The 22,830-nt window shown below is 44.8% G+C and overlaps 1 protein-coding gene across 5 annotated transcripts in view; it reads right to left on the reverse strand.

Annotated features, from left to right (window-relative positions):
- Nucleotides 1-22,830, reverse strand: part of Daam2 (dishevelled associated activator of morphogenesis 2) — a 105,019-nt gene that overhangs the window by 33,063 nt on the left and 49,126 nt on the right. For 4 of the 5 annotated variants that reach the window (XM_020158986.2, XM_074082258.1, XM_074082255.1 and 1 more), the window contains 6 exons: nucleotides 11,632-11,854; nucleotides 6,722-6,811; nucleotides 4,999-5,073; nucleotides 4,448-4,542; nucleotides 1,198-1,531; nucleotides 156-266 (listed from right to left, as the gene is read on the reverse strand). In XM_020158986.2, the coding sequence (XP_020014575.2) occupies nucleotides 156-266; nucleotides 1,198-1,531; nucleotides 4,448-4,542; nucleotides 4,999-5,073; nucleotides 6,722-6,811; nucleotides 11,632-11,799 (873 nt within the window). In that variant the 5' untranslated portion in view covers nucleotides 11,800-11,854. The remainder of the gene's footprint in view (nucleotides 1-155; nucleotides 267-1,197; nucleotides 1,532-4,447; nucleotides 4,543-4,998; nucleotides 5,074-6,721; nucleotides 6,812-11,631; nucleotides 11,855-22,830) is intronic. The other variant, XM_074082257.1, reaches the window with a different exon arrangement.

Below are 22,830 nucleotides of genomic sequence, written 5' to 3' on the forward strand. Positions count from 1 at the left end.
AAGATGACCTGAATGTGCTGATGGCAATGGTGGCCACACCACCAAGTGCCTCAGCCCTTCTCTCTGCCAGTTCCCCAGGAAGTGCTCATACTCACATACCCAACCCCAGGTCCGGAAAGTCATGGAACAGCAAGGGCAGGGAAAAGGGACCTCACCTCTCCAGCTCCAGCATTGAGAACAGCATTGATAAAGGACATGATGGCTGTTTTCAGGTTCACTTCATCCCGGTACCGGCCCAAGCTTCGGTCTAGCTCATTCAGCAGAGTCTAGATGGAAAGATAGGACAAGGCAGGACAGGAGACCTCAAGATCCTACAAGAGAAGCCACTGCCCCTTTGCTCCTGATGTTCCAACCACTGAGAAGGTCCCCTCCATTCTCTCTGCCAAATCATGTCTCTCCAGTTAATTTTTGAATAACCCAGATCTCGTATCTGCCAAGAAATCTCCCCACACCTCTCATTCAGCCCTCAGGGCTTGGCTTCAATTGCTGGGAAGTGCTACAGTCCTGCTTTCTAATTGTGCTCCAGCTGTTGCCCAGTTCCCAAACCACATGGACATTACCTTTTGCATCTTCTACAAAGGGTCAGGGGCCACTTTCTGCAGAGATGCTCAAAAATATTTGATGCCAGAATAAACAGCTATTCTGACACATGAACCATAGAGTTTTTAATGCTAGTTCACATCTACTAAGACTTATCCTGCCAGACATGGTGTTAAGACCCTTTATTCATATTGTCTATTTTATCTTTACTTTTCTAGGTAGGTAAGAAAGAAGAAAAGGGAATAGCATGGCCTGAGCTCCTAGGGATGGTCCCACTATCCTCACACTAGGCACTGGCCCAAATTTTAAACCTAAAATCTTAAATTTAACAATTCTTGACTGAGCCCCAATTGTGAGTTGGGTGCTGGGCTCAGAGCTGTAGAGTAACAAAAATGAAGCAAGCCAATATTCCAGCCTGTAAGAATCCATGGTCTAGTGGGAAGGACAAGTCCATTTTGGCAGCCAAGTTCACAATCCCCCTGTCTTTTGAGGCAAGCCCTCTGGGTCTCAGTGCTCTTCCTCCCTAAGAAGGCACGCAAGCATAATGTTCCCTTTCCCCCATTTTCTATTACAAAGAGTTGTCAGTCTCTCACACTCACTAGGTGTCACTTCTGCCCCCACCCTGCTGTCGCTCCAACCCTCAGTCAGGCTTGTCACCTGGAAGCGTGTTCTCTCTGCCGCATACACCTGGTAGTGTAGCATGGCCTGCAGCACCTTCTTATGGCCTCCGGGTACCAGGCACACAGCACCCAGGATCTCCAGCACGGCCACCTTGGTCTTGCTGTTCTCTGTGCGGAGACTCTGGGCGATGGTGCTGATGGCTTCCGGCTGTGCCAGCACATGTGCCCGCCCTTGGGAGTTGTTCATCAGGGCCTTGATGCAGCCAATAAGGGAGGTGTGGATGCGGCTCTCACAAGTGGCATGGTCCATGCTCCGGAGAAAATTCAGCAGACAGGTCAAACCCTCCAGCTCAATGAAGCGGGTCACAAACCTACCAGCCAGGGCCAGAAGCAAAAATGATACCCCACATTTGCATGTCATTCCATATGCATTTTGCAAATAGCTACCCCATTACCTGTACACCATCACGTCCTCCTACAGTTGCTGCTTTCTCATTTATAAAGTCCACCCATAGCACTGAAATCCTATCATTCTCTCAGAAGATCCACATTTTACTAGCATTTTAATGACTGTGTGTTATGGTTTGAATATGAAGTGCCCCCCAAAAGGCTTAGGTATTGAAGGTTGGTTCCCAGCTGGTGGTGCTATTTTGGAAAGTTCTGAAATTTTAGGACGAGGGCCTAAGAGCAGGAAACAGGTTATGGGAACAGGTCCTTGATGGCTATATCTTGCCTGGGTGCCTCTCCTCCTCTTCTCTTCTCTTCTCTTCTTTTCTCTTCTCTACTCTTCTATTTCTTTCTCTCTCTATCTCTGTCTTTCTCTGTCTCTTTCTCCTTTCAGAAAACCATCAGATGAATACCCTCTGCCACACAATCCCACCACCATGACATTCTACCTCACTACAGGCCCAGAAACAGTGCCAAGGGATCAGTGATCATGGACCGAACCCTCTGAAACCATGCAACAATAAATCCTACCTCTCTTAAATTCCTTTCTCAGGTATTTGGTCACAGCAATGTGATGTTAACACATTGTGGGTTGCATGACATTGATGGTCACCTGCATAGCTAAGGTGGGGTGTAGGTGAAGGAAGGATTGCAATTATTGTGGCCCGTAAAGCTGAAAACTAATAATCCCCAATGACAGGGGCAATTAAGAGAATCATAGTCAGATGACAAGAAGGTTTTCTATACAGAGAGGCCATTACATTCACTGAGTCAAGAGACCAAGGCTGGGGAACTGCATTTCAGGTGATCCTTGAGACAATAGCAGAGTTATCTTGAATTCTAGAATGTATTAAGCCAGCTTCACCTTTAGACTGTGTTCCCATAAAAGATCTACAGATAGCACTCAGAGCCTAAGGATTTGGAAGGGAAAAGAAAATTATATTTTTATTTTTAATAACCTCTAACTGAAATTCAGCATTTCCTTCAATAATGAATTCAGGCTGTAAACAACAATGCTATTAGCAGAATCTGTGACTTTCTCACCCAAAGAAATCACTGCTATTTTCATATCAAATTATAGTTGTTGCAGGTATCTCAAAATACCATTTACACCCATCAGTACTTCAAGATTATAGTGGTTATCAGACCCACAGCCAACTCTCGCTGTTGAAGGCATAAAAAGGCACATTTATTGCTATCCCATGCATTTTTAATACCATGCTAGCTATATTTTAATTGAACTGGTCTATTCTTTAACACTATCTATTTATTTACTATATTATTTAAAACCGTGATTTCTGAGAAGCAGTGTATAGGTTTCATCTGGGTGCCAGACACCGTGGCAATACACACACACACACACACACAGATTAGAGTGCTTAATTTAGTAGCATAATTAATGACCTGAGAAGATGGTCATAAACTGGGCTTAGGGAATAATATACAGAATTATTATAGACATGTATCTGTAGGTATTTTATATTGTTGTACAAATATGCCTAAAACAACAGAAGAATATGCTCTCCAATTAACAATAGGTATTTTTCTTTTTTCTATTATATGATTTTCTGTATTCTACAATGTGTAACTTCTATAATCAGAATTTTATTAAGGGACATTAAAATGAGTTGAAGTGGGAAATGAACCTGCCAACATCCCCTCCAGGTTCTGACCACCTCATCCTTTCCTGCATCCCCTTCCCAGACTGATCTCACTGTATCAGAAGGACATGGAGGATTAGAAGTCTCTCATCCTCCTGCAGGCTCTGTTCCCAGGTTCTTAGGACAAAGAGCTAGCCTAGACAACATGTACATACCACATACCCCCCAGTGGGTATCTAGTAAATATTAAATCACTAGCCCTCTGGGGAAAGAAATAAAGAAAAAGCCTAATTGTACCATTTGTCTGTTTTCATGATATAAATCCTCCTAGCACAGATGGTTTCCAGCTATCAGAGTGATGTCATTGAACATGAAGTTTGGAAAGAGATGCATCATTGTCCAGGGTCCTTGCCAAGCACATATAATGGGTAAACTCAAGAACATATCTCTTAGTAAAGGCATATGTAATAGCATAACGTAGAAAAATAACTAGGTAATTAGAGAGTGACATACTTCAAAGATTGTTTCAATATAACTTAAGTAATTGTAAGATTACACAATTTAAGTTTTAATCAAAATTATATTTGACAACCAATTGCGAAATTGCTAAAGAGTTAACAGTGGGCTCTCCCCAGCTGGTACAAGCCAGTTCCACCACACCACTGACAAAGCCAAGTGTGAGGAACCCCTTGTGGCTCTTGACCCTTTCTAGACCCTGCACATTACAATCTGGGAAGGAAGGAGTATTCTTCCTATGGTCTTTGGGAAATCCATCCATCCACTTTTCTTTGCCTGAATGGCTCCCATCCCAGATGGCCAAATCTCATCCATAGACTCTACATCTCCCCCTAGTGATTGGGGGATTTCTCAACCCAAATCTACCTCTTGCCTGGCTGGTCACTCACCCTGAACACATCTCCAAAAAGTCCTTTCTTATATACCTCCTTTGTTTGACCAATCTCCCATTCTATTCTTCTCCCCAAAACCAAATGCCTATCCTCAATCCTTCTTTAGAGAAATTCTCAGGACCCAAGGTTTATTCACTTTTCTTCATTCATCTACCCACCTCCCCTTCCACCCAACCCCTTACCCCCAGCCTCTCAGAAACGTAGGAGGGAAGTGTGAGTTGAGATGTAAAGTGGGTGATATGGACTCCACAAAATTCTGGGAGTGGAGTTGAGGAAGTCAGTGGGTATAAGCATGGAAAGAAGTGAGGGAAGGAGAAACAGGCCAACTCACCTCATTGGCTGAGTCCTGAGAGCCGTCTTTAGGTCTTCCACAACTTGGTTCCTCATCTCTGTTTCCTCCTCATCAAATGCATACAGACTCTGCATCTGAGGTCAGCAGGTAAAGAAGAGGGTAGAGGTCACATTGGCCACTCACCTCTTAGTACTCTTTATTCCCACCCAGATGTGACTAAAGGGTCAACCTCGCCTGGAGAAGGGCAAGGCCTCAGGGAATGGTTTTCTAAGACAGAGTCAGACTCTAAGAGGATCCAGGTTCTGGTGTAGAACTTCACTTTTCTCATCTGTGAAATAGGAAGAATTATTGGCTCAGCCCTTTTCTCTAGACTGTGTGATGTCCAGAGGGCTTTTAAATACTTAAATGGTTGGGAGACTCTGAAGTCTCAAGGAGAGGTGGATTGTGATAAGATCTCAGAAGTCATTGGAAAGCTGCTGAGCCAGTGAGTGGGGCTCATTTAGCAGTGGTTGGTGGGGGGTGTTGCAGGAATCAGTCTCTCCCATGACCTAGGTTGGAGGGGAAGGCAGGGGAAGAGAGGGGCCACTCACGGCAGCCATGGAATTGATCCGGTCAATGTAATAGTCAGGCCAGCTGGTTGCCAGCTTGTTGGGGTCCTCCTGTTCCTGGAACAAAAAGGATGGTATGGACCAACCGACAAGACAGGTCCATGGCTGGAGATGCACTGAGCTCAGCAGAGGGATTTGATTCCCAGCTCTGCCCACAAAGGGCTACTCGGAGGAAGATGCAAAGTCTTCCCAGGTTTCCATTTTTTCCTTGGTAAAATGCTGACAACCAACACTGAATCTCATAACCAACCAATGCAGATGTACACTTTCAATGACCATCATGTTCAATGTTTAAAATATTCTTTTCTCCTACTATATCTAAGTTTAATAAAATGTAATTTTATTAAATAAAATTCTTTAAATCTAATGCAAATTTGTGTTTAATATATTTCATACCTTCAATTTTCTGATGATATTATTCTTATATTATATAAAAGCAGTGAGTGATACATGGTGGTTTAGAAATTTAAAAGCTTGGTCCCTCAGATTGTTTGATAATCCTGGTATAAAGCATTTGGTACAGTGCCAAGTAGATACTCAATAAATAGCAACTACAAAAAGAGAAGGAGAAACTCCCAAGACCATGAGTTCTACAAAGACATAGGAGCCCCTCCTGGGTCTGTGATTTATCACTGGCTAGGTGACTGGGTGATTTCACTGCATCTCTAGGCTGTCCTTGCTTCCTATGTAGAATAAAAGCCTTGATTGAATTATTTCTCAACTTCCCTCCAACCCTGAAAGTATGTGTTATTCTAATCCTCCCATTTTATAAGGCTAGCCTGGCTCAGTATGGAGCCCTGAGGATGGAACAAATGTCCTCACCAGGGAGAGTAAGAGAAGGGCTATGACTGGGCACAGGGAGTCTGAAGAAGGAACAGCTGAGACCCTGCAGGAGGGTGCAGGAATAACCAGGGCTCTCATCCCCAAATTCCACACTAAGGTCAGAGGAATGAGCTGCATCCCAAGTCTGAAAAATAAAAGGACAGAAGGAAGAGGAGGAAGACAGCCCAAAAGAAGATCAAGAGTGAAAGAAACAAAAAGGCTAAAATAAAGGGAGTAAGAGAGAGATGAGCAAAAGAAATGCAGAGATGAAGAAAGACTAAGGAAGAGAGAATGCAGCCACTGGCAAACAGAGTAGGCAGATAAAACCCAGTTGAGCCCTGCTTGGAGCCCAGCACACCCCTGCCTAGGGAGGGCACAGCCAGGAGACCAACAGAATCTGTAAGTGAACAACAGCAGAGGGAGGAGCCATGAGAACAAGGACCCATGTGTGACCTCTGGCATAGGACAGGACAGGGGCTAAATATCCACAAGCAGACTCCCTACTCTCACCCCTGCAAACTGAGTTCTTATGACCACGCTGCACAGGGAATGGCCCAGTCCACTGTGCCACTATGCCAGCCAAAAGGCACAAGAAGGGCATCAAGACTTCTCTTCGATCTCCGTGACCCAGCCCACTCTTGCAACCTGGCGGGTGCCTGCCTAACAGATTTTTGGAAAAGAAAATCCTAGTTTCCTGTGTAGAAGCCCTGTGAGGACAGGGATATTTGTTGTTTTCCTGCTTTCTTCACTGCTGTTCCAACAAAACCTAGAATGGTGCTGATGTACACAACCATCAGTTGAATGAAAAAGCAAGGAAGGCATCAAGAGCCGCCCCTGCTGGGGACCCTAAGATGCAATGGGAAGGGCCAGGGAGGGAGGGCACCTTCTTCTTGCTGCAGTAGATCTGCCATTTCTTCTCAGGTGGCAGTGCAAAAACAGCCTCCCGGTTTTTATCGGTGAGATCCAATTCATCCTGCAAAGACAAGGAGAAGCATGTCTGAAACCCAAAGACAGTCGAGATTCGAATATTCAGCCCTACAGAAAATTACAGTGCTCCAAACCTATCCCCCAGTTTGCTGTCTTTCTCCCAAAGAGCATCAAAGCTATGATGAGTATTTCTTTTTCTACTAGAAGTACAGCCTTATGGCCTTGCCCCAACCAAGGCTATGCTTCTTCTCTCCATGGTCCCTGCTTCCTGTACACCCCACATTGTCTCTGCAAGCCCTCCTCCTCCACCAGGCCACCCTGTTCCCTGCTCTTCTGAATTGCTTAGCTGCTCGCTCTTCCTTGTCCTAGGTTTCTTATCTTCTTGCCTGGTTCTTCCTAAGCTTGTCAACACTACAATCAAGGACTGACAAAGAAAGGAGTCTTCTACAGATCTGGTCCTGCTTCTCTCAGATCCTTGATCCATCCTTAAATCTGCCTGCCCCTTGAGTCTCTCCACCAGAAATTATCTGGCTCCCCCAATTTCAGTGTGGATCATAGCATGAGCTGGGGATGTTGGACAAGGGGCTAAGCAGAGTAGGAGGGCATCAGTCTGCTTCCTGTGAAGCAGTTCCTGGTGGAGGCAGCCCTTCCACCTGTGGGAACACCAAGACAAGGCTATGAACACTCAAGGCTCCAGGCCAGTCCATACTCTCTGAGGAGTAGAACTAGAACTGAGGTTATCATATCGGGGGCCACTCTATAGGTAGTTTGGGGTGACTTTATAGGTTTGTCCTATAAATGGTTGATCCCTAAATGGTTCTTTTTTTAAGTTTTTATCCTGTAGTTCATGAGCAATTCCAGGGCTCATCAAAGAAATAGTTAACAGGTCATGGGGAACATAGAGTGCTTTTCAACTCCATTGTGAGCTCTTTAAAAATCAAAATCAACCCCACATTAAGACCACAAAGCATAGCATTACTACACATTATATTTTTGAATATGATAAACAGTGAAAGTAGCATCTGTTAAATCTCAACAACTATAATCTTTTGTCTATACTCTCATTTGAGGGAGAATATTTGAGATTTCATAGCAATCAGAATTGTGAACTAGATATGTAATAGGAGCAGCATATGTATTTTAAAATTTTTCTAGTCTCATTAAAAATTATGAAGAAAAAAGAGATGAAGTTAATTTTAATAGTGTATTTATTGCCAGGCACCAGTAGTTCACACCTGTAATCCTAGCTACTCAGGAGGCAGAGATCAGGAGGATCACAATTCAAAGCCAGCACAGACAAATAGTTCTGCAAGACCCTATCTCGAAAAACCCTTCACAAAAATAGGCCTGGTGGAGTGGCTCAAGGTGAAGGCCCTGAGTTCAAGCCCCCATACAAAAAAAAAAATTGTATATCTCAGCCAATATAACTAAAATATGATCATTTCAACATATAATAAATATAAAAAATGATCAGTAAGTCATTTTAGATTCTTTTTTTCAAGTAAAGTTCTTCAAAATGTGATGTGTGTTTCCCACTTAAAGCTCATCTTGGTTCAATAGCCCCAGGTGACCAGTGACTGGCATTTGGTCAACACCCACCAGTTACCCGCCTTTGGAGCTAAAGACGCCTACAGATTTTGTGCCAAATGACAACATGTCCCAGGAATGCTCTGGGTCAAAATTCCCAGAATTTTTAAGGTGAAAATCAGAAATAAAAGAAAAGTGAATTATGTATGCCTTACATTCCCAGCACAAATTCAGCCCTCTTCAACCTTATGACTTTTTTTACAGTTAGTTCTACCTAGACAGTCATCCCTACCAAACCATGAAGAGTGAAGACACTGGTCTAATTCCTGTGGCTCAGGTTCAGCCTCCTTCAGCAAGCCTTTCTTTGCCTTTCCAAGTAAGATTGCTTTCTCCCTCCCCAAACTACAGAGCAGTCGTGTTTGACCTTGAATTCTGGTTATTTATACCCTTATCTTTTCTAGCCAGTGGCCTCCATCTCTAAATCAATGAGCATCTGTTAGAGATTTTGCTCAGATCAGTTAAAGTCTCATGGGAATTTGCTGATCACTCACTCCTTAGTGAATCTCTTTCCTGGTTTCTTCAGCAACCATATTTTCAGGCAGTTCCTCAGGCTACAGTCTATGTTCCTTCTCAGGCTCCATTGATACTGTTTCTTCTACCTTCAAATGTTGAAGTCCATGGGGTACCTTCCTGTGTCCTTTTTCTCTCCTCTCTCAGTACTTCACCTGAGGTGAAGCCTTCCCACCCAATTCCCAGGACTCAGTTACTATTCAAACCCTCATGAACCACCAGTTTTCTGAGCTCTGGACCCTGGCAGAGCTGCCTCCTGCACCTCTCCACTTTGTGGTCCCTCAGGTACCTCATACACATATGCTCAAAGTTTATTTGAACTGGATGTTATTTGTTTATTTGGTTTTTTTTTAACTTGCAACAATCCATTTTACAAATGAAAAAAAACTGATATAAAGAGAGACTACGAAAGTTGAATTCATCTTTCCAGACCCCTAAATTTGAGCCTCTTTCAGTATAGCTTGTCCTGTACAGGACTAACACTCACCCAGCTCTTCATGTCAGGAACCTGGGTGTTCCTTGATTTCTACTCATTCATAGATCCTCCTGAGTCCCATTATGTCTCCTCCCATGGCTCTTCTCCACTGAAATTTTCGTCCAAGCACCATTTTTTTTCTAGAAGCTCTACAAAAATCTCCTAATGATCAACCTAGATCCCTTCTTCAGCAGAGTGCCCTGAATGGCCTTTGCAAACAGCAGATCAGATCACCTCAAAACTTTCATGGCTTTCCATTGCCCTAAGGACTGAACCCCAAATCCTTAAATATTCTGGTCTTCAGTGTGTCTCCTTAAAGGATCCAGCTATTTCCTGACCTGCAACTCTCACCTATGCTGTTTCTTCTTCAAGGGACCCTCTGTCATCATTCTGGATTCCTACTCACTTATCTAACTTCACTGTACCTTTGGGAGTCTCAGCAAAACTGTCACTGCTTCATAAAGGCCATTGAGATACAAATCTTGGATAAAGCCTCCCTGCTAGATACTCCCACTCTCTCTGTCCTAACACTTACCACATCATCTTGTTCTTCAACATCAGTCTTCCCTAACAGACTTCCTGTTCTGGAGGAAGGACCCTCTAGGAGGGTCATAAGGCCCAAAACTTGGCAGTATTTTTCATTTGTTTGATCAATACCTCATACTAGTCTCCTTGCAGGCAAGACTTATCTTGAGTAAGTGGGTTGCAGAGATTCTGCTCACTGAAGATGCTCAGTAAATATTACCTCTCATCCCATCCGTATTCAAAACTCACATATACTACTGAAGAAAAACATCCCTAGCTACCATCAACCAGGCTCCAAATGGTATTCTATACTAGCAAATACTTCATTCTCCAGTCACATCCTGGAGAAATGTATAACCAGGAAACAATGACTTTTTCTGAACCTGATGTGATAAGGAAGCTGGAGAACTTTCTTACAGAACCATACAGTCTCCTCTTATAGTGGCCCTGTGTTTTGAAGGGCTGGACTGCCTTAACCAGATGCATCTATATTAGCAAATACAAGTCCAAAGCTACTCTGGCTTGACTACTGACTCACCAAGAGAATGAGTAACCATTCAAGTTTATGGTACATGAACTTGTGCTTATGGCTGTGTGCCAAGGTGCAGGTCATGTACCAACGAGACCATTCTTGGTGTGCAGGCTTCATCTCACCGACAGACCTCCAAAGAGGAGAATCTCACTTTCATCCTGTTCTGTCTCCTTGGTCAGAACATGAAGTTTCATACACAATGCTTCTCAGAAAGGTGGATGATGCGTTTGTCTCAGTGGTCATTGCAGGGTCAGGAAGGTCTAGTGCTATGAATGGCAACTCTGGCTATATACAGAACATAGTCATTCTGAACCTAGGCATGATCAAGGTCCTAGGCATGATATAGGCATGTTTATCTCCATATTTCTAGTAAGTAATCCCTTATTCTAAGATGCCATCTGTAGAATCCCATTCTGTCCCTTCTTCCTGGCTCTGAAATTCAAAGATCCCAGGGAAACTCCAGAAAGCAGAAGAGAGAAAGTATCAAGAGTTCTATGTTTTTGTTGAAACCACCATAAGAAGGGGACTAAGGTAGAAAGAAGAAAAATAGAGGAGATAAACCAATTTGGGCTATAATACATATATGCAAGGAAATGTCACAAGGAAACTCCCTGTGTAGCTATCTTAAACAAACAAAAATGTCATTTTTTTTTCTTTTACAAAATCAGAGAACAGGAAGGTGGAACAGGTCCTGTCTGGGGGTTTGGTACCAGTGGGAGGGGGGAAGAGGTAGGGAAAGGACATGGGAGGGTGACTATAGTGTACATATATATATAAATGGAAAAATGATCTATTGAAACTGTTCCAGGAATAGGGGGGCGGGTAGAGGAGAATGGTGGAGGAGGTAAATTCAAGAATGATACATATGATATATTTGATATATCGTAAGAAGTTCTGTATGTGCCACAATACACTCCTACCCAGCACAACAATAAAAATAAATAAATAAATAAAATGGTTTTTTTTTGAGACTCCACATTACCTTACTTCACAAACACCTGGATCCACCCTTTTCCTGTGGCAGACAGACTACTGTACCACATGGTCTAGAATCCAATATCCATTGTTCTGGGGACAATTTCTGTTTCCCCACACAGCAGGATTTAGGGGTTCACTTCAGTCCCAAGAAAAGAGGTGGAGACCCCAGAACATGGGCTTCTGTTCTCTGACCTGCTCTTCTTCCCCATCTACCCTTCTCCCCATCATCGACACCTTCCCTTCTCCACCCCTCACTGACCACCAGCTCTGCGAAGCAGACGTTGAGCTCTTCTGGGTTTGGGATGGGGCTGGAGAACTCCATGTACTGCAGCGGGTGGTTGTCCCGGAGGTCAATCTCAGGGAGGTCACTGCCCCCAAAGCAGCAAAGGAATCCCAGGCCATGGCGGCTCCTCTTGCGGGGGGCCATGGTCACCGTAGGCTGGGGTGGTCAGCAGGCAGGTGCCCTAGGTCCTCATCGCAATCTAGGCAGCACAACAGAGAACACAGGTAGTCAGGCATGGCAGCCAGCCAGGCAGGGACAGAGATTACCCTGCTTTCAGAGCTTCATTGTCCCACAAGCTGTCAAGCACCCTCAGCATAATAGCCAAGTCCCCTTCTTTCTCCCACAGCTTTTGCTTCCTGCAGCTCCTTCCACCTGGCAGCATTCACCTGCCCTCACTAGGCCACCAAGTGTTTCCTGCCATAAACACTTTTCCATTCCTTCTCCTTGGCCCTGAGAAGAGAGGATGGCTGTAGTGACAGAATGTAACAACCAGTTGGTCTGAGCTAGTGTTCATTGTGCACTCTCCATGACTGTGCAGAATGAGATCCTTCTGCCTGTCCTCTGGAAGATCAGTGTCCAGCAGGTTCACTGACTCACCTTATTCATTTCAGTATCTAGGATGACAATTTTAAAGGCATAATCCAATGGGAAAGGAAGGGTGGATCAGCTAGCAGAGGAAACACCAAGCTAATTACATGGAAGCAAGGGCCTCCAGAGGAGTAGAGAATGGAAGAATTCAGAGACATACTGTTTCCTGCCCAGTAGGATATATTTAGATTAATGTGAAATATCTACAAGGCAACAGTTCACCCATCCATCTAGAGGCCAAATGCCCTCAGAGAGGTCTCCTGGAGAGTCAGGAGAGCGCACGCTGGGTAAAGGCTGACCATTGGAATGGAAGAAATACGGTCAGATGTGCTTTTCATAACCAAGGAGAGAGGACACTGTTCTGGCCAGATAGTGGAACTGATGGCCAGCCAACAGTTGGGCAGTGATTGGAACGGAAAGGGTTAAGTCCTTGGCTTGCCACAGGGGAAGCCTATCTCAGTAATGACCAGCTTGAGGAGGAAGAACACTGGCCCAGTCATGGTTGCTGCACAACTTCTAAAGTAAGTCCAACCATCAGTATGGACTTCTCCTGAGGGCAAAAGCACCCTTGACCACCAGTTTCTAAACATGCTTTCAGACCACCTGGATGGGTTCAGCATGGTATCAAAGCTTCCACATTCACTGCTGCCCAACTGGACTCTTCCCAACCCTAATGTAATTTTTTGGGCATAGTTATGGGGTTCTGCTTTTATCCCTATTGAATATTCTTAGTTTGGGAATCAATATATTTTTGAGTCTTGAATCTTAGGATCATTATCAGATTAGAATGCTTCCATGGTCATCATCCACAACACTGCTGAAAACGTTGACTACGCTAAGGACATAGACACCAACAATACAACAATCTTATCTTGGGATGCCAGAGGACTATTCATACTACTTGAGGGCACAATTCTTAAATCAGCTCTAAATCCATGTGACTGCTGTTTTCCAACCCTCTTTTATATAAGAATAACATGAGTGCTTTTCCCTAATGTCCCATTGAACTCAATAGATACTAACTCTAAGGTACTCCTTTGAACCAAGCTCTAGAATCTTATCAAGAAAGGAAACAAGATAAGTATGCGTAAATTGTTCCTAGTGAACTCAAGGTAACTTCTAGAGAACACTGCTTTATTTCCCAACTCCTAGCAACCTAGCTAATAACTTAATGTAATCATACTCACCTATCACATAAGTCATGGTCCACTTTAATCATCGTTCTAGAGCTTTACACCGTGCTGGACTTAGGCAAGCCTCAAATATAACATGATATCTAAGAATGTGTTATATTTTGGTGATCTTTTCCCTGGTCACACATCAGATCTCACAAACAATGGAGGCTCTCTGAGGGCAGGGGCCATGTCTCCTACCTCTCTGGCACCCACCCTCTCTCCTATAGCTAATAAAAGACTTATGAGAGCTGGGCATAGTGGCTCATGCTTGTAATCCCAGATTCTCTGAAGATGAAGGCAGGAAGATCATAGTCCAAGGCCAGTCAAGGCAAAAGCCTGAGATCCTATCTGAAAAATAAACTAAAGTTAAAAAGGGCTGGGGGCATAGTTCAAGTGGTAAAGCGCCTACCTAGCAAGTACAAGAGACCTTATTACTCAGTCGGGAAACACTGATTGAAATCTGACTACTGACAGTTGATAAACAATCAGGAATCTTCATCGGGAACAAAAGGGCAGTCCCTGAAGTTGGGGGTGAGGAGCAATCAGGAGACTAACAGCAGTCTTGGCACATGGTGGCAAAGACCTAAGGAAAACACAGGGAAGTGAGGCTTTGAGGTTTTCTATGAGACTTGGCAGTCAATGGCCGAGTGGATGAGACAAACCCTGGTTTCAGACTGTCAGGCTTAGTAAAGCAGACAGACTGGAGTTCCCTGCCTATTGTCAAGTTTGGATGATCATGCAGAATGCAGAGCCCATCCCTTTTGTCTCACCAGCCTCCAAAATGCAGTGGTGAGCACGACTTCTGAGGGTAGGACCCAGAACATAGGAAGGAAGTTCTCAAAGGCTGTGGTGAGGCTGGGTGAGCAGCATGACAGGGCTCTAGGAAGGATGGGCTGGTGTCTGGGAGCACCTGTAGACCCCTCTTCCTGCCTTACTCCCTCAACCTCTTGCTCCCCCATCCTCCCTCCTCAGCCTTCTTTGTTCTTTGGCTGCCAAGCCAAGCCTTGTCAGGAGGAATCAGTGGTAGGAGCCAGATTGGCACACCATGGTCCAGTCTTACACCAGCTGTTCACAGTCATGACTGCTCTGAGCAATCTGTCCCCTGCGATACCTGTTGTTAAATATTTAACCGTCTCCCCTGAGTGTGAAGAGCAAAGTACAGTGGCTCTGGGTGGAAGGGGGAAGAAGTAAACACAGATCCTCCAGATGGGAAGTACCATCCTCTAAGACAAAGGCCTTGCACTCTTGGGGCATGCTCCACACTTTCCCTACTAAGGGGCAGCCTGTGTGACAGCTCCAGGGTCTGTTTAAGTTTCCTAGAACAAACTCCCTCCCAATGAACCCCTTGTAAATCTTTTCCTGCATCCCTTTCTTGAGGCCCCATTTGAACATCCAAGACTCAACCTATAGGCTCTCTACAGGGAGATCTCAGAAAGTATGGTGCTTCATGGCAACTGAAGTTCAAATAGGAAAACTGAGGTTCAAATAGTAAATGTCCTATCTGATGTAAAATAGATACAGGCAGTTGGGATTAAAACCCAGGACTCCGGCATCCAGCTGTGGTCTTGTCACTGCCCTACCATGTCAGTGAGCATTTCCCAATTTTGCTCCCAGCTCTGCAAAAACCTCCCTCTGTTAAAGAAAACCATCCTATGCAGCTCACTTAGAAACACCTGAGTCTCAATGGCCCTCTAGACTGGGAGAGGCTGGCAAAGGTTCCCAAGGCCACCTGCTTGTCCTCCATCAGTAGTAAACCCTTCCATCTTCCAAACCCTTGTTTCTTGCCACCCTGCTCCAATGTTTCCCGCTCTCCAGCTTCCTGCTAGCAGAAGGGAGAGCAGAGCCCTGGAAGTAAAACAGCCTGGGCTTTGATTCCTGACCTTGCCTTCCAGGCTAGTGTCCCTAAGAATATTCCTCATCCATGACGCCAATATAATCACAGCATCTTCCTCACAGGGCTTCAGGGAGGTCCTGATGAACCCACAGAAGCAAAAAGTCAGGAACACCTGGGCACTCACTAGGTGGAGACCAACACATCTGCTGGACTTGGTTCTCAGGATCACCATAAGGTAAGAATGACCCTGCACAGAGTAGCAGCCTTTCAACAGGCTGGATGGGGCTGCCAAGGTCCAGTCTTGCAGGAATTAGCCTAGCCAGTTTTAAGAAATCACCTAGCTGTGCCTTCAGGAACTGGGAAATCGAGACCCGAGTAGCTAGGCTTTTACCTGGACTCTGAGCTCTCTCACTAGAAGGATAAACAAAGGAATTATGAATGTTTGAGGTGATGGATATGTTAGTAATCCCAAGTTGGTCATCACAGAATGTTTACATGTATTGAAACATCACATTGTACTCCACAAATATATACAATTATGCATCAATTAAAAATGAAATAAAACTTGAAAAGAAAAAGGAAGGAAGGGAAACAAGTCAAGGTCACTGATCCCTGGCTGGGGTGGGAAAGTAAAGTGGTCAGATCCATTTATTTCTGCAAAAGCCCTTTAGAAAGAGAAGCAATGGCAGATTCTGCCTCTGAGCAGAATGGTAAAGCAACAGAGGAAAACAGGAAGCAAGGACAGAACAAAACCAATTGGACTTGAACTCAGGCAGAAAAACCATACCTTGCCTCCAGCATCACCAACTTTTGTCTCCATGGAAACTTCCCCAGCACTGACAGTCCTGCCTTCCATACCCTGTCTGCTTGCTTCCTTCCCTCTTCCTGTGGAGGTAGGATCTGTCCCTAAACACAAGCCAGCCTAAAACACCAAACTATTGGGTCAACATCTCCTATGAGGCCTGCAAGGGCCCCTTAAAGGCTCTCCTCCAGCCCTGGCCCTGCCAGACTCATTGTCACAGTCCCTCCATACTGCAGAAAACACATTGCCTCAGCTCTGAGACTGGGGCTCAGCTCTATCACTAAGCAGTTGTGAGTCAGGAACCTTAGCACTTGCCTTTCTCAACCTCAGTTTCCTCCCTATAAATGACTGTCTTTGAATAAAGACCTCCAAAGACCCTACCAGCTCTGACCTTCCCCACTGTCTGGCTCAATCCCATTCCCAAAGGTTTTTCCAGGATCTCCCCTCAGTCCATACTGAGCATTCCCCCATGTTCTGTACCACACCAGGAAGGACTTACTATTACTTGGTTTAATTCCTTCCATTTGCATTTGTTCTGCAACAATGAAAATCTTAACCGTTGCTACTAATCCCTGACACGTAACCACTCCAAATACAACAGATTTTGCATTTTAGGATTTCGAAATCCCCATATCATCAGTGCTTATTCCTCAGAGTTAAATAAAGGCAGACTAATGCTAATACTTCACACTTGGCAATGGCTAGACACTGGGCTGTATCTAGATTTTATCACAACTGTTACAAATAGATGGCTTCATTTTAAAGAAGGTATTATAGAAAAAAACAACAAAACTGTGGTTCAGAGAGGTTCAATACCTCAAATAAGGTCAAACAGCTAATTAGTGGCATAGCTAATATTCAGACTCAGTACTAACTCTGCAGCTGTAAACCATTAAATAATAAGGCACATATTCCATATCCTAAGTTGAGCTCAGAGTTTTCTCAAATGTTCTACAGGTTCAGACTCCATCACAATTCTGCATTTCCTGTGAGCTTGGTCAGGTGTTCTTACGGCTCTATAACCTCATTTCAGCTTCACAATGACCTTCTGAGGTGGTAATTGTTATAATGCACCCACCCCAACCCTGCCTGATGGCATTGAGGCTTCAAGAGACATTACACAGGTTGGTCAACAACACCCAGCTGCTCAGAAACACAGCTAGGACATACAGAAGTATTCCGACTCCAACTCCAGGGCACTTGTCATAGAACCAAAGTTGACCCATTAGTCCTCTTTAGTTCTTGGGTCCAGTGCTGTAGCTTTGGGACATTCTATTCCCTCTCCCCACAGGAGCAACAGGTGAAGAACCAGCTATTGACTCTTTTTCCTTGGCCATATCACAGTACCAACCATAAGCCAGGCATGGTGAAAATCATTTCCTGTGTTAAATCACTGATGCTCTCAACTCTTCAACAGCCTCACTTCTTATAGCCTTTGCGTCAAGGGGCCGGGGACCCTACCCAAGAACCAAGTCCTACAAGTGGAGGAGCTAGATTTAAGGACAGTGGTGTCTCATTCAAACACATGTGCCTTGAACCAGCTTTGAGTCCATGTGCTTGAACACTAACCTGGGTGATGAGGACACAGAAACAAACAAGCATGGTCCTTTTCCTTGAGGAGGTCCACTTCTGGTGAGTGAGTGGGAGCATGAAGGCAGTGACAACATCGAGGTCAGAAAGGTGAATGGCAGCACTGAGGGAGGGGACCTTGTCCAGCCTGAGGGTGGTGAAGGGGAAGTCAGAACAGGCTTCCAGAAAGTGACATTGAGCCAGTCTTAAAATGAAATGAGAGAATTAAGGAAAAGTACAAGAGTTGGGAAAAGTTATCCCAGGCAGGAGAAATGGCACAGGCAAAAGCATGGAGAAGAGGAAGAACATAAGTGAGGCCAGAGTTCTGGTTTGGTGGCTTGGGCCTTTTGTGGCTAAACCAATAGGCAAGGGGGTATACAAGTAGGGGACCTGCTCCTTTGCCTTCTCTCCACCAGGTCTCCTGGGACTGAGGCTGGGAATGGGGCCTAGAGCTTCCCAGAGCTGCTGTATAAAACACAAGAATGTAAAGAATTTCCTGCTCCACAGGCAGAAATGGCTCCCTGTCCAATGACCCTCCTGTGCTGGGGGGGTCACCTAGGAAATGGTCTTACCCAGAGTCAGTTCCCTAAGAAAGGATCTATGCTTTTCCACCCAGGCTACATTGCTAGACCCCCTGCCCACCTTCATTACCCCTGTCCCCACCTCTAGCCTCTGCAAACCAGTTCTGTGGGTAGCAACAGGCCTGGGCCCCTCATAAGCCTGTATAGACCCACTTCCTCCCTGAGGCTGCCTGAACTTCTGGTTCCCAACTCTACCCTGCAACCTCAATTGGGTTCTGGCCAGTTGCCATTAAACTCAAACTATGTGACTCCAGACAAGTTACCGCACCTTCCTGAGTCTCAGGTTCTTCATTTGTAAAATGGAGGAAATAATAATAATACATTGTGCAAGGGGTTGTCTAAATTAGCTAATTTTGTAAAGCACTTAAAATAATACCTCATAAAAGTAAGTACTATTAATAGCTATATAGAGAAACTGACAATACCTGAGTGCTGACAACTTATATACTTCAGAAAATTTCTTTATACATGAATAAGTTTGGGATTTTTTTGTTGTTTTTGAGAGGGATTGTTTTGTTTTTGCAGTACTAGAGCTTGAACTTGGGTTCTAGTGCTTTCTAGGCAGGTACTCCACCACTTGAGGCATTCCATCAGCCCTTATGAATGAGTTTTATACAGTATTTTGAGGGCTGACAAATATTGTGGGGCCAAAACCAGCCCATAGACTGTGTTTGTAAATAGGTTTTAGTGGCACTCAGTCACGCCCATTGGTCTAAGTATTGACTATGGCTGTTTTCACTCAACAGAAACTGTATGGACCACAAAGCCAAAAATATTTACTACCCATCCCATCGCAGAAATAGCCTTTGGGTCTTTTAGGTTGAATCCTCTGTAATTGGCAATATCTAATTATCCTTAATCTACATAAACATCAATTTGGTTCAACTAAACATGTTACACTGTTCATTCCTTGTTCTATCTGACCCATTAAGTCAACAACACTGGACTCTAATCTAGTCATTCTATTCACAATAAAGTGAACATTACCACTGATTTAACACCTGCCATGTTCAAGTATACCTGGAACTTCTACCTTCTCCTTCTACAAATGAGGAAATCTGAGACCCTAGAAGACACTAATAGTGAGCCCAGGACTCTACTGAGGTCTTCATGCCCACATCAGCTGTGCTGCCCCCTGCACAGCATTCACTTGAACAAGCTACTAGGACAAGAGCACCTCTGATTAGAACAGGAAATGGACAGCAGATCTGCCATCTCCAGTTCATGTGTCCAATTCTGGTTTCATCTGTCCTGCTCCCAGACAGCACTGGACCACGTGGTGAAGGGAACCCAGGCCTGACTCCATGGCAAAGAGCTCTCCCTGGGGTTTCAGGCAGTCTCTGAATCACCTGACTTTCTCACTGGCAGTGTGAGCCTGGGCAGGGCTGGGCCGGGGAGGGGGGGGGAGGGGAATGGGGATACCCTGGAAAATAAGGAAGCTCTCTCTCTAGGACTGGGGAGTTATTTTTACCAGCTCCCTATATTCCAGTTTGCCCCTGTGTTCTAAGAAGGGTAGATAAGGCAAAAGTAAATGTTGTCAGCCCCAGATCCCCTCCATGTTGGCTGGGGCTGGGGACACAGAGGAGTTGCTGAGATAGGGAGAAGAGGAGAGATGAACTTTCTTCATCCTGCAAGAAAGGTGAAGTTGAAAATCCCCTCTAGTGACTTGCTCTGACTCACTGATAAAGGTAGGAGCTGCCTATTTTCCAGGAAGTTTTTTCATCTTGAGAAATGATAGAGAACGTAGATTTCTTTGTCTCACCAGGGCAGGAAACAAGGAGACAGTGGCTTTCTTTCTAAGTCCATAGTCAAGAACTCTTGTAGCCTTCCATCCATCCATCATCCATCCAGCCATCTGCCCATCACTGAGTGAGTACCACATGCAAACCAATTTTCTGGGTGTTTTAGATGAACATTCTTACCTATATTTCAGTCTTATTGGGAAGGCACATGCACATACAACCAGGACGTAAGGGAGGGGAGGCACTGCTGCTCCCACTCGAGGCCCTGGGACCACAGGGAAGGGAGAGTGACTTCTGGCTGGGATGGTCTAGAACCTTCACCAGAGAAAGTGACATTGAAGCTGGGCCTCCAAGGCAGAAAGGACATATGCCAGTGGGTATCTAAAAAGGCATTCTCAGCAAAGAGTGTGCCAGAACTAGGACCTGGCATCAACTGAAGCCCAAAGAGAATGAGGGCTAAGGAATGTTGCTCTCCCAGGCTATAGTGGGAAGACAGTTGGGACCAGATAAAGGAAAGCCATGAGTGCCAGGCTAAAGAAGGGGAAGACATTGAAGGTTGCATGGTTTATGGCTGGTTAGTTTGTTGGATTATAATGGAGGAATGTTATGCCAAATCAGAGTGAGTATTCAAACACAGACATTTCTGGTGGAGTGTGTGGATTGCATTATAGGAGGGAGAAACAGAAGGCGGAAGAGTTAGGAAGCAACTCCATCTGGGTGAAAAGAATGAGGCACTGGACTACCCCCAATGGAGAGGAGGCAATGGATGCCAGAGATGGGGAGAGGGATGAGGAGGGCAGTGGGATATCAGCACATGTGTGAGGATGAGAGGTCTTGGCAGGACAGGTACTGGGCACATGAAGCATGTATTCAGGCTGATAATGACAAAGCAGTGAGGATCTCTTGGACAGTGGTTATGAAGTTAAAAGAGAAGGAGGAATTTCAACACCAAAGCTCTGCTGTTCTTTGCAGCCAGAGGTCTAGGGCCCTTGGCCAAAAGGAAACACCCTACACATTACAAAGCATTGCCCCGCCCCCTTTTGCTTCCCAGGAACCAGGATCCTCCTACAGTTCACACAGATGGGGTGTCTTTATGGAAGTGGTGCAGGGCAAACAGCCTACAGTTTCTTCCTGTGCTCCATTTGCAGGTCTCCACCAGAGAGCCCCACCATTTTGCAAAAACTAGGGAAAACCCTTCTCCCCACTCCTTCTGGTCTTCTCTTGGGGTCCCAGGACTAAAGGCATTCTGTCATTCATGAGGGCAGGACCCCTGAGGTCCTGGCAGGGCAAGCTTTGCCTGGAACCTAGCTGGGCCTGTCCCTCTCTGGATCACTGGATTGGGTATTCTTCAGCTCACAGTGACCTCTTACTCTCCAGCATGTCCCTCTCAGCATTCTGCATTTTCACCATAAAAAGTCCTATCTGCAGGCCAGGGTCTGGCTGGACATTAATCCTGGACCAAAACCACAGCCCACCTCCCCAGGGGACAGAATAGGGAGGGCAGAGACTGGGGGAAAGGGCAGGGATGGGAGCTGAGCTGTTTTTTAGAAGACAAATGTGGTTAAAATTGTAGGACCAAGGTGACCCCTCACCTCCCCTAATCTTGTTCATACAATTTCATCTGTTCATTCATTCATTTACTCATTCATTTGTCCTAGCAAATATGTGTTGAGAACCTAAGTACCATGCTAAGAGCTGGAAAAATACACGTGAAGCAAGAGTTCAGTTTGGTTGGGGAAGGGAAACAAAGAAGTAGATACAATAGTGTGGATACAGCAAGGTAAGGGAAGGACAAATGACTGATCTGAGAGATGTTCGTAGAATTCCTCTCAATAGGGGTTCAAATTCACCTGAGCCCTCTGCTCACACAGGTTAGAGAGGTGTTGTAGAAACACAAAAGCAGGGAAGTAAGCAGAGATGCTACCAAAACTTAGGAACAGAAGCCCACCTCAGGGTTACTGACGTTGTCAAAGACTGAAAACCCCTAAAATGTTATAACACAAGGGTGGGTTCATGGGGACTGACCAGATAGACAGAACTACACACACATATACACAGCCTTGAAGTAATTATCTTTGTGTTGCTGAGGTTTATGGTGATTTTTCCTTATGCTTTTTCTGGATTTTTTCAAATTTCATACTATTAGTTTTTATTATTTTACCAGGAAAAAAATGTGGTTTTTGTGTATGGGGTAACCATTCTCTAGCCTCATATAAATGTATTCTCATACATTTATAGTACAAAGAGTTTCATTATGGGAATTCCATAGATGCACACAGTGTGCTTTGAACAAGTTCACCCCCTCTATTGTATTCCTTTAACCTCTGCTTCTTCTTCCTTCCTTTTGCAAACCATATTTGCTGGGTTTCATTATTCTATGTCCATATCCTATTGTCACTATGATCATTTTAGGTCTGGATTCCACATATGAGCAAAACACGCAAAAGTGTTATTTTTAAAACAACTCTGGATGGAGAATAAAGCAATCTAGGATTGAGTACAACTATGCTCAAATAACTAATTACACCTCTAGAAAGCTGTTAAAAAAAACAAACATTAATAAATAGGCTTATAATATCAAATCACCAGGCCACAGCAGCTGGCTCCTTCTCGAAAGTTACTAGTGGTATAAATCATTCTGTAAACTCTGAGAAAGACCCTGTAGCCCAGGATGGGGGATTAAAAAGCAAGGACTTCCCTCCAGGCCCAAGCCACAGCTGGAGTCTGGTTTCAGGAGGCAGGGTAGAATATTACATAGGGTACATGCTTGCATACTGACTACCTGGGGCCTCGTACCCCCTTCCCCTGGCACAAGGAATGACAAAGCCCACTTCCAAGGGTACTGTGGGCCTCAAAGGAAGAATAAGAATCAAGCGGCCAACAC

Source organism: Castor canadensis, chromosome 8, assembly GCF_047511655.1.
Source record: "Castor canadensis chromosome 8, mCasCan1.hap1v2, whole genome shotgun sequence".
NCBI classification, from domain to species: domain Eukaryota; kingdom Metazoa; phylum Chordata; class Mammalia; order Rodentia; family Castoridae; genus Castor; species Castor canadensis.